General features: G+C 41.3%; 1 protein-coding gene across 13 annotated transcripts in view; it reads right to left on the reverse strand.

The window, feature by feature from the left end:
* The window catches only part of MAGI1 (membrane associated guanylate kinase, WW and PDZ domain containing 1), a 687,439-nt gene that overhangs the window by 438,544 nt on the left and 236,504 nt on the right, over positions 1 to 12,391 (reverse strand). For 3 of the 13 annotated variants that reach the window (XM_044077949.1, XM_044077945.1, XM_044077944.1), the window contains exon 1: positions 12,134 to 12,191. The exons of 1 other annotated variant lie outside the window; for it this stretch is intronic. In XM_044077949.1, the coding sequence (XP_043933884.1) occupies positions 12,134 to 12,176 (43 nt within the window). In that variant the 5' untranslated portion in view covers positions 12,177 to 12,191. Of the gene's footprint in view, positions 1 to 12,133; positions 12,202 to 12,391 lie in introns of those variants that run through there. 9 more of the 13 variants (XM_044077957.1, XM_044077952.1, XM_044077956.1 and 6 more) reach the window with 7 other exon arrangements.

The raw sequence follows: 12,391 nt of genomic DNA on the forward strand, positions 1-12,391 counted from the left end.
TGATTCCAGGCACTGAATCCTTTCCATTTGTCAGCATAAGATTTTCTAGTACTAGGCCTTCTTGCCTCCAAAATGACATCCATCACAGGTTTGCTGAGGGATGCTAAGGGTGAATTAGGTGATTAGCCACGTTGCAAGATTCAAAGTTTGGAGCTGAGTGTGCAGAATTTGGTTGTTCTGCTGAGACAGTCAGTAAGGCGTCTGAGGCAGGTGCCACGGTGGAAGGCGTGACACATTGCGCAGGAGTGGGTACCAGTGTTGGCGAGGCCAATCTGGAGCAATCAAAATCATTTTTGGTTTGTCCTGTTTGACTTTTAGTAGAACTTTGGAGAGCAGAGGCAGAGGAGGAAAGGCATAGACTGATAGGTTTTTTCAGCTGAAGGATAGAGCATCCACTTTCCAGGCTTTTTTGTGATGAGTTTTTGTGCAGAATTTGTCCAACTAATAGTTCTGGGGTGAGGCAAAAAGATCTATGTCTGGACTCCCCCATTTGCGTATCAACATGTTGAAAATTCGTGGTTCCAGTTTTCATTCGTGTGGGTCCATGAGATTTCTGCTTAGTTCGTCTGTCAGAGTATTCAGCTTTCCTGGCAGGAATTGAGCTTGTAGTTGTATTTGATAGGTCAAGGCCGTGTTCCACAATGCCATGGCTAGTCTGCACAGGGGATAGGAGTGTGCACCACCCTGCTTTTGTATGTACCACATAACCGTGGTGTTGTCTGTCTTTATCATTAATTGTCCTGGATGAAGGTTGTCCTTGAAGGCTGTCAGTGCATCCTGTACAGCTAGCAGTTCTTTTTGATTGATATGAAGGTGCATTTGATTTGGGCTCCATTTGCCCTGAATGCACTTCCCTGCCAGATGTGCCCCCCCAAGCATAGCCTGATGCGTCTGTAGTTAGGGTTTGGGTGACAGGGGGTGGTGTGAATTGCAGTCCCTTGTTTTGGTGGCAGGCCTCTGCCCACCATAGGAACTCTAGTTGCAGGCAAAGTATGATAGGAATCATTGTTTCCAGGTTGTGACAATGCTGACTCAATAGACTTTTTAAGTACCACTGAAGTTTCCACATATGCAGTCTTGCATATGGAATTAGAAGAATGCAGGAGGTTATGAATCCCAAGGCTTGCAGTATTTGCCTTGCAGAAAGCAGGGTTTTTGTGACCACCTGTTTGAAGTAAGTCACCAAATGAATTTGTTTCTGTGGCATAAGGAAAGCCATCTGGGCAGTTGTATTCAAGCTTGTACCCAGGAATGTAATTTTTTGAGAGGGTACCAGTTGTGATTTCTTTTCATTTATAGTGTACCCTAGACAAGTTAAAACCCTTTTTACAAACTCCAGATGGTTTAGAAGAGTGTCCTTGTTTTCTGTCTGAATTAGGCAATCATCCAGGTATGGATATATTTGAATATTTCTTTGTCTGCAAAATGCAATTACTGGAGCCAGGCACTTTGTAAAGACCCTGGGCGCAGTAGATAAACCAAAGGGCAGTGCAGAGAACTGGTAATGCAAGTAGCCTGCTTTGAAGCGGCGGTATCTTCTGCAAGATTCTCTGATTGGGATATGCAGGTAAGCCTCTTTTAAAACTATAGTTGCCAACCAGGCATCTTTGCCTAGCGCAGGAAGTAACTGGTGAAGAGTCAGCATCTTGAATTTTGGAATGTCCAGAAAGGTGTTTAGCATAGATTAGTCCAGAAATGGATGCCGTGATTGGTCTTTTCTGGGTACCAGGAAAAGTCCTGAATAGAAACCTTGACCCTCTTCCTCTTCTGGTACTGGTTGAATAGCCCCCATGTTCATGAGGGAAAGTACTTGTTTCTGGGCCATAGCCCACTGATTTGGGGGCAGGTCTGGCCATCCGTGTGGAATTGAAATCTGTATCCCTGGGATACTATATTTAAAACCCATTTGTCCTGGGTTATAAGTTGACAGTTTCTTGCATGAAGAGCCAGTCCCCCCCCCCCCAAAAGGGGCGGCTAAAAGTTAAGTGCTTGGTAAGTGTAAAGGGAAATCATTGAGACTGTTTACCACAGGGAGGTGTCTTGTTGTTTCCAGATTTGGAGGAGGAGGAGGCATCCCATTGCTTTGTTGTAAATGTCCCTTGTGACTGAAACCTGGAACCTTTGGAATGTCTGGGTTTGACCTGAGTGGCTTTCGAAGGAACTGGAAAGGACCAGTTCTTAGTAGGCCAGTGCCTACTAAATCTTGGAGGTTGCACTTGTAAGAAATCTTACACAGTTTGCATAGATTTAGCTTTATCTTCCATATTTTTTAAAACTTCTTCAACCTTATTACCAAAGAGACGGTTCTGTTGTAAAGGAGCATCCAACAATTTTGCTTTAACTTGATCAGGCAGATTTTGCTCTTTGAGTCAAGCATGCCTTCTTAGCACAGACCAAGTAACAGCAGCCCTGCAAGAGGCCTCCAAAGAATCAAAACCGCATTGCAAAGTATGTTTTCCAACTTGTTCAGCTGAATGCAATAAATCCTGTAAATCCTTATTTGCCACACAGACAGAAATTATCATCATTTTCTGTTTAAGCATTCCCACGATATGCTGTTGATATTTTAGCATATGAAACTGACAGTTTAATGCCCTGATTGCCGAGGTTGCAGAAGTGTAAACCTTCTTACCCCATCTATCCAGCGCCCTGGAATCTCTATCAGAAGGGGTATGATGTTTAGCAGTAGAAGCCTTAATGCCCTTGGGACCCTGAGAAATGGTTTCAGGATCTGCAGTAGGATTTTTGAAAAGGAATTTGTGGGAGTCAGGAACCCTATAGCATCTGTCTGGCTTACAAGGAGCCAGAGGCAGAGAGTCAGGAGCCATACTGGATTCTGAAAAAACATCATCAACAATGTCTAGAACAGGAGGTATAGCCAAAGGCCTATGCTGAGAAGAAGAAGAAAATCCCTAAGTCTCTTTTTAGATTCAGGGAAATCCTGACCTTCCCAGTGGAAATGTTCCCTTAAGGTATGTAAAGCTTCCCCAAAAAAAAATCCTCAGGGGGAGAAGCAGAAGGAATGGAATCTTCTGCATCAGAGTCTTCATAAGTAGGTACAGTAAAATCCTGTTCATTAGAAGAGTCAGAAGAAATAGAATCCTGTTCAGAAGATTCATAATCAATGTCTTGCCTAGGCCTCTTAGAAGGGGGGGTTGGCTACCCCTGATCAGAGTAATTAAATCTTCAGCCATTTTGATCATTTGTTTTTTAGGCATAGGGGCCTGCACATGTGGTCCAGGTATCGTTTTTTTAGGCATAGGTCGAGATGTTGGCCTTAGTTTTGAAGATGGCGTTGGTCTAATATACAAATCTGTAGGCCTGAAAACACCCTCAGAAGCCGGTGCCTGCACAGTGGCTCCAGACCCATCTAAGGTAGAAACATCCACGGGTTCCATAACTGAAGCATCTCGCGGCATACCGGACTCCGAATGCATCTCAGTAGAAGCCTGCGAATCAGAAGTAGTGGGTATCAGGGGCTGGGAAAGTGCCTCACTGAGTACCGGCGAACTGGCGACTGGCTTAGGAGAAGCGTCGTCGGCAGTTTTGGACCTCAACGGCCTGTCTCTGTCTTTTTCTTTGCATTTTTTAGGTATTCCGGTAGTCGGATTGCTAACCGACGACATTTCAGGATAATTAAAGCGTGAGCCAAAATATTTAGAAGCAAAAATGTACCGACGTTTGATAGTGCGTTGATTCAATTTAGCACAAAACCGACATCAAGATACGTTGTGGTCAGGGCCTAGGCAAGGAATACAGTACAAATGAAAATCCTTATGAGGTATTTGCTTCCCACAAGTAATGCAATTATTAACTTTTACTGACATCGGTAAGGAGCAAGAAAAAGTTTCCCCAACAGAGTACTTAGCTTTTTAGTTGAAGACTTGGGTTCTGAAACTCGAAAATGAAAATTTCAGGAGTCGGCCGACCGGCACTTGCGAACTGCTTCTGGCACCGCATGGCAAGAAAGACTGATGTAATGGGGTCGGCTGCATGTTTTACACCCCTGACGAACTGACGTCATGGAAGAAGGGACAGCAACTGACGCAGGACCCAAGACTTTGTTAATCAGGCCGACTGAGGGCAATCTGCCAGCAGATTACCCAAATGTAATGACTGCAACAGTGAAACACGAAGAACATCTGGGTCTATGTTCCTTCTGTTGTAGGGAGCTGCACCCTTTACACCCCCCACTAATTGTATATACCAACTCTGAGGTCACACTAAATTGGGGGAAAGTGCAGGTTCTGTTAAAGTTAATTTACTGGTAAGCTAGTAGTAGATCTCGGTCCCTTTATGTTGGTATTTCTAACCTACCCACATTTAAATGGTCCCTAAAAGGAACACTTTACAAAAGCCTGCTCCTGTGCGAATTCTGGCTGAACTTACTCACTATACTTCAGTCACCCTCCCCCCCTTAACCTAAATCACATCTTACAACCCTCTGTGGCCTCCTACTCCACTCCTTTCTTTTGTTTTTCCTACTACCTTACCTTATGCACTTCATCTCTGCAGACCTTTACTCTACCTCTTTCTCCATCCTCCATACTCACCTAAGCTACCTGAAGATACCCTACCCTGCACTCTTCTTATAATCTCCTTCTCTCCATCCTTCTTCCTTCTATAACCATAATTTGAGCACCATCTCTCATACTAAGACATCACTCAATTTCACCTCACTGTCTCTAATCATGTTATCTTAACAGCTCTTTAGATATTTTATTAGAATTGTCTCAGGTCTCACTTATCACATACTAATCTACGTAACAAATATGACTATTGAGTTTTTCATCAAATATCTTCTCCAGCTCATGTTACTGATTGCACTCTACTATGAAACATTACTCTTATGTTTTGTAGTATAACATGATGATCTGTGATTTAAAATATCTCCATTTGATTTTTGAAAATGGGCACTTTCTGGCCCAGTTGGACTTACCCAGTAAAGAAATGTCAAATAAATAAATGACAAAACTCTTTTGGATTATTTCCAAGATTAGGGACAGTAGAGTCAGAAAAATCCAATGGCATTGGTCAGGCACATGTAAAAAAACTCACATAAGCACAAATATGGGACTTTTTAATGTGGAGAGAATGAATGAAAGAAAAAGAAATCGGGAAATGATAAGGGAACCAAAGAAAATCCCACTAGTTAAGTAGTTGCTATGCTTTAGTGGGTAAGTGGTGTTAACCACTGAATCTCGAACTGACAAGACTCCCACCCAAAAACAAACAAACTAGTACAATGAAAAGGTAGCTACCAGAAAGTAACTTAATGCTAAACTGGTTGTCAGAAAAGGCTGATGTGCCGCTCTGTTTGGCCTTTGACAGCCTCTGGAAACATTATCTACTTGAAACGAGTTGCTCATTTAAATTACTGCTTGCAGCATTCATTTTTGTTTTTTTATACCTTAAATTGTATTTTCACTTACAAAACTGCTAGAAACTTTGAACTAATGATACTGGGTAGTCTATGGAGAAGGATAAGAGTCTATACTGGGTAGTCTATGGAGAAGGATAAGAGTCTATCTTGTTGGTGCCAGGAAGATGTGTGGGAAAGCAACTGATGACGGACACAGAGGAAGAGTGTGCAGTGCTTTCACCCTGCTCCAGGGGTTTGGTTCTTGGCAGGGGTGGTTCCTTCACTGCAAAGCCTGCATGTTGTTTCCATGTGGGTTTTATCAGACTGTTTCAGCTTCATAGGTTCTACAGTTTTGGAATTATTAAGTAAAGACTAGACTGGGTGACTCATTCAAAATTCTGGACTTGCCCCTGCAATTTAAACCAATTTTGATTTGTTGACTTTGAGACAAAAAGAAAAATTGGCAAACCATAGTTTTGTTATCACAGCATCAAATGGTAGGAGTAGAAAAGTCTCTTTGTTGTTGTGTCTTTCGGCTTTTCCCGGTTAGGGGTCGCCACAGCGGAACACCGGTCCGCTAATGATTGGCAGTTTATTTTTACGTGCCGAGTTGCCAGCCCTGATGCACAACCTTTAACGAAGGTACACCCATTCACGCACGTCTACATGCAGAAGACGCTCTAGCTGAGAGTCGAACCAGACAGCGTCTTACTGTGAGGTGACAACGCTACCGAAGCACCACCACAGACTGTGAGGTGACAACGCTACCGAAGCACCACCACCGCAGATCAGAATAGTATGTAAAAAAGTGTCCAAGAAAAAAAACAAGTCTTCTATGTACTAGGGTCAGAGACTGCGGAGCTTGCTCTACCTTTCTCCATCTCAAATGTAAATCCTTTCCAGTGGAGACCTGTATCTTTGTCATCCAAAGCATGCACTTCACTCCCAGTTTACTACCAATACCTCAAAGCACAGAGCAATTCAGAGATAATTCAACTATCATGCAACACACTGAGATCATTATCTGTCCAGTGCTGTAGAGCTGAATCAGTCTCTTGTAGTGACCTATGATCAGCCACCTCCATGCAGCACACTGACATCATTATTTGTCCAGTGCTGTGGAGCTGAATCAGACTCCTGTAGTGACCTATGATCAGCCACCTCCATGCAGCACACTGACATCATTATTTGTCCAGTGCTGTGGAGCTGAATCAGACTCCTGTAGTGACCTATGATCAGCCACCTCCATGCAGCACATCGAGATTATCTGTCCAGTGCTGTAGAGCTGAATCAGACTCCTGTAGTGACCTATGATCAGCCACCTCCATGCAGCACATCGAGATTATCTGTCCAGTGCTGTAGAGCTGAATCAGACTCCTGTAGTGACCTATGATCAGCCACCTCCATGCAGCACATTGAGATTATCTGTCCAGTGCTGTAGAGCTGAATCAGACTCCTGTAGTGACCTATGATCAGCCACCTCCATGCAGCACATCGAGATTATCTGTCCAGTGCTGTAGAGCTGAATCAGACTCCTGTAGTAACCTATGATCAGCCACCTCCATGCAGCACATCGAGATTATCTGTCCAGTGCTGTAGAGCTGAATCAGACTCCTGTAGTGACCTATGATCAGCCACCTCCATGCAGCACATCGAGATTATCTGTCCAGTGCTGTAGAGCTGAATCAGACTCCTGTAGTGACCTATGATCAGCCACCTCCATGCAGCACATCGAGATTATCTGTCCAGTGCTGTAGAGCTGAATCAGACTCCTGTAGTGACCTATGATCAGCCACCTCCATGCAGCACATCGAGATTATCTGTCCAGTGCTGTAGAGCTGAATCAGACTCCTGTAGTGACCTATGATCAGCCACCTCCATGCAGCACATCGAGAATATCTGTCCAGTGCTGTAGAGCTGAATCAGACTCCTGTAGTGACCTATGATCAGCCACCTCCATGCAACACACTAAGATCATTATCTGTCCAGTGCTGTAGACAGGCACTGGAACCAGAGGGGGAGGGACCACCCCCCACACTTTTACAGCTTCAAGACCTGTACACGGAGGATGCATGCATGCGTTGAATTTAAACACAAAAGTGAGCCTGATAACATCATTGCTGCCAGACTCAACATTAAGGCTTCATTTACTAAAGCTGCTCCAGTATGTAAAGCTCCATTTACCTCATTTATTTTATTATTTGCTCCATTGTTTACTTTGCTGGTGTTCCGTTTTACTGATTTATTAGATGGTCCTCCGTTTTACTTATATTAGTTGCTGGTGTTCCCATTTTGATTTAGCTTAGCTGCTGGTGCTGCTGTTTTGATATTATACTAGCTGCTAGTGCTGCCGAGCTTAAGGCTCTGCTGTTTACTTTGCTGCTTAAGGCTCCATTGTTTACGCTGCTGGTGCTGCCACTTAGATTATATTATATTATACCATGACCCCCATTAATATTCCAAAACGTGCACGCTGTAAATCGACTTATACTAATGGAAAAAGGTCCGATCACCCTGACTTTTTCCATTAGTATAAGTCTTTTTTAAAACACTGTCTCGCTATGTTAAACTCCTTTAACATAGCGACACAGTGTGTAAAAAGCAACAGAGATCTTGCTTTCTCCGTTGCTTTTTTTTTTAAACCTGTCTCGATATGTTAAATGGGTTTAACATAGCGAGACAGCTTAAAATAACGGAGATCTCCGTTGCTTATTTTAAAGCTGTCTTGCTATGTTAAACCCATTTAACATAGCGAAACAGTTTGTAAAAAGCAACGGAGATCTTGCTTTCTCCATTGCTTTTTTTAAAACTGTCTCGTTATGTTAAATGGGTTTAACATAGTGAGACAGCCTTAAAATAAGCAAAGCCTTAAAATAAGCAACAGAGATTCTCCGTTGCTTATTTTAAAGCTGTCTCGCTATGTTAAACCCATTTAACATAGCAAAACAGTAAAAAGCAACGGAGATCTTGCTTTCTCCATTGCTTTTGCCCACAGCTCTGATGTACTGCATAGGCATAAGCATGCGCAGTACATCAGAACTGCCACAGAATACCAGACAGCTGCAGAAGGGCAGCAAGGAGGCATTATATAATGACATTATTTAAGAAAAGTAATTATTTTTTTCCCTTAAATAATGTCATTGTATAATAGCAATAACCCACTTCTGGGTGTGGATAATGCTGGATTTACCCACGGTTGGCTTTGTTTGGTCCCTCGGGCTTCGCCCTCATGACCAAAGCACGCCAACCGTGGGTAAATCCAGCATTACCCACACCCAGGCGTGGGTTATTGCTATATTAGCTAAGCTACTTACATTCCATAATGCTTGAGCTTTCTGTACGGATACCATCAATGCTTACATACCAAGTCCTCACTTCATAAATTTTGGTTGAAATGTAGGACTGGCAAGTGTGCAAATCAATTCAGAAAGTTGTCTAATGTCTATCTAATTAAATGTACTAGTTGATGGAGGATATCCAAACTGGAATGGAGTATGTGAACTAGAAATCGGACATACATATAAAATTGTTCTAAGTTGTTCAAGTGATTAAAAACAACTTAATAGTGAGCACTAGCTTCCTGAATATAGGATGCATAGAAATTGTTACTATTGGGCATTAAATGTTATTGAATATTGTGTTATGTACTGGAGACATACCTATCCAGTGTTCTTCATTATGAGAAATACGTCTCTGTTTTCAAACTCTTTAAAAACTCAAGTTTTTGCAGTTCCGCATTGAAAGGGTCTGTCAGACAGAGTGATAAGCTATTTTTAAATGATAGCAATAGTAAATCATAATTCACTAACAATATATGTTTTTTTGTAAAGTAGCAACTTTTAGCAATCCCACGAGCTTCCTAGTTGAAGTTGGTGTTCCATATTTTGCCTATTTATTCTACAATATAAGAGGTACTATGCCTTACTTTGGAGATGCAAAGCTGAGAGCCATGACTGGGGAAGCTTGAACAGTAACAAAATAAAGTTTTGAGTTACAAGTGAGCATTCACTGTCTATGAAACAGATTATCTCTGCATAGTAACCTGGTGAACCTTAAATTCATATGGATTTTAAATAAGAAAGGGACTTTGTTGTGAAAAGTAGAACATTAAATACCTCCTACTATAGGGGCTGTTTTGTTTATTTGCTGAATGATTTTAACTTTCAGACATGACTTGGGAAATGACAGCCAATTACAAAGCAGTGGCAATTTTAGCAGCTTACATTAATCATTTAGTAAGTATAACAGAATTCTTAATACAGAACACTTCTGAGTTAGGTGTATGGTAACATGATGAGGTCAGTATGATCAAGATGAAACAGCAAATATTAGGCAGGTATATAGCAGAGGGTAAATCCATAATGATGACTAGGTTAAGACAATTTTTTGGGGTGCTGAGTCAGAGTGGAATATTGAAGTAAGAAGGCTTTTCCCTCCTGATGTTGAACATGTAAAGAAAATGGAAAAAATTGTTGACTGCCTCATAATATAGGACAGATGTCATTTTATTTTGAGGAAGTAAGAGGTCTCAACCTCAAGGACTCATTTTCAGCAATGATCTAGTTACAAAAGCCTTATAGTTACATACCTGAAGTAAGTTGGACAAAATGCATTATAGCAATTAAAAGACGCACGCACACACATGAAAATAATTTCAAAATGGTTTAATACAGTAGCTAAATGAAATAAATTGTAAGGTGACATGTCTGACATACAAGGCATCCTCCGACCTAATACAGATGGACCTACTGAACATCAGCAAGTCAAATGGCATCAGAAATACTCAGTCCAGGTATCTAAACTGAATGTTGTGGAGAGATGGATATATATCACAGAGGCTACCACTGTTCCACAACAGACTATCCATAAAAATAAAACAAAGCTTATCCGTCCATATTCAAATGCAACTTAGATCTAAGGATCGGTAATAGAAAATGTACTCTAGGATTGCCCCTCATACCACTAATGGACAGAGACAGTTCCTAAATGCTGCATCCCTTACATGTATCTCCTCAAATTATCTATGGTATGATCACAGTTATTCTCACTAGGGCTAATATACAATTATCAGCCATGGGATAGGTAAGACCAATCAGAAAATGTTAATTCAAGCACCAAAAGGGAATTGGCTAAGCTTAAATATCCTCCAAGTGAACCTATGTTGTGCTAATAAATAGTTATAAAAAATTACCCTTTTTAGATCACTAAGTGCTCCTCTCACCACCCCCCCCCCCCAGTCCTCAACAGCTTCTGGCACCTATGGCTGTAGAGTTGAATCAGACTCCTGAGATGAATCAGACTTGTGTAGTGCCCTATGGTCAGCCACCTCCAAGCAACACACTGAGATCATTATCTGTCCAGTGCTGTAGAGCTGAATCAGACTCCTGTAGTGACCTATGATCAGCCACCTCCATGCAGCACATCGAGATCATCTGTCCAGTGCTGTAGAGCTGAATCAGACTCCTGTAGTGACCTATGATCTGTCACCTCCAAGCAACACACTGAGATCATTATCTGTCCAGTGCTGTAGAGCTGAATCAGACTCCTGTAGTGACCTATGATCAGCCACCTCCATCCAGAGTTTACTCTGCAAATAGAAAACAGAAAATTTCTGTATCCACCCCCCCCCCCACACACACACACACACACACACACACACACACACACACACACTGCAAACATACTAACAATTGAGAGTTGTCAATCCACCTACCACATGGATATCATCATTCAAAGTGATAAAGACTTCAGATACAACAGTCAATAATTTCACGATATGATAAACTAATGCAATACAGTGTGCATCCCTGCAGTTGTCTCCAGCCCTGTAGGCCACTCATAATAACAATACCCTTGAGGACACTTAGTATGATAGATGCATTTATCTGTAGCATACATTTGCCTACACACAATTTTTGAAATGTAATGCTTGTCTTTTTTATATATCTTATCCACATTTTCACAGATTACAAGTGAAATAAATGAGAAGTCAAATAATAAAAGAATATTACAAGTTTCATTGAAGTCACACTATTCCAAACAAATTAGAAGAACTGATGTTTCAGATACTTTCTTTTATGTACCATTGCATGAGAAGGTGATGCAAAGTAGAGTTTTCACAAAAAGTGCACACTGTGTAGTCCCAATTCTTTTTCTACATTTGCTGTGTACTCCCCAAGTATTACCTGCTAATTATACTTCAGGAAACTGTTTCTCGGCTTCTCCAGAATCTATTAGGAGATTCATTCATTTCTACTCACAGGAACTCATAAAACACTGCTTTCATCATTTTAGTTAACCTCATGGCAACAGACTTGTACAGTAATATGGATGGAGTGGTCCAGAGAATCAGATTAAAGCAAAGAAATGAAAGTGATGAAGGGATGTTGGATAGTTCACTAATTATATTTGTACAAGTACTATAGTTATATATAGTATCTTGCATTAATCCAGTTATTTTGAATATTAAAGTAACACTGCTTAGGGAATAAAAGTACATGCAAGCACATTTTACTGTAATCCCTACCTGACACACAACTGCACCACACTGCCAGCAATATATAATATGCTTTGTGCAGCCTAGGCAAAAACTTTGCTGTGACATTTGGAAAAAAATCATAAACAGGACTTCTCAAAGGCAAATGGAAAAGCCTGAGGCTACTGTCTCTACATGCATTCTCATAACTCAGCAGCATCTAGACAGCCAAAAATGTACTAGTGTGCAACGCAACATCATTTTAAAATAAACTCCACTTGACAGTAATAACTCACCGAAAGTAATACACAAAGTAAGGTTTACATGTTCTGGCTCCATTTACTGTCACCACAGAGGGTATAAAATTCCAGCCATGAAGAAATCGTACTTTTATCCATATCAGAGTATGACGTACTAAACAATGGACACCTTGGCACGATCACTGTAACAAAAGCGAAACATGTCATTCGGATGTAATCTCCCCAGCTTTCCAACATCTACCACCCTACCCTAAACTAGGAACAGTACATCATTTTTTATAGGTCATTGTACAG

The sequence above is a fragment of the Protopterus annectens genome, chromosome 7.part0 (assembly GCF_019279795.1).
Source record: "Protopterus annectens isolate FY-2018-M chromosome 7.part0, PAN1.0, whole genome shotgun sequence".
Classification (NCBI taxonomy): domain Eukaryota; kingdom Metazoa; phylum Chordata; order Ceratodontiformes; family Protopteridae; genus Protopterus; species Protopterus annectens.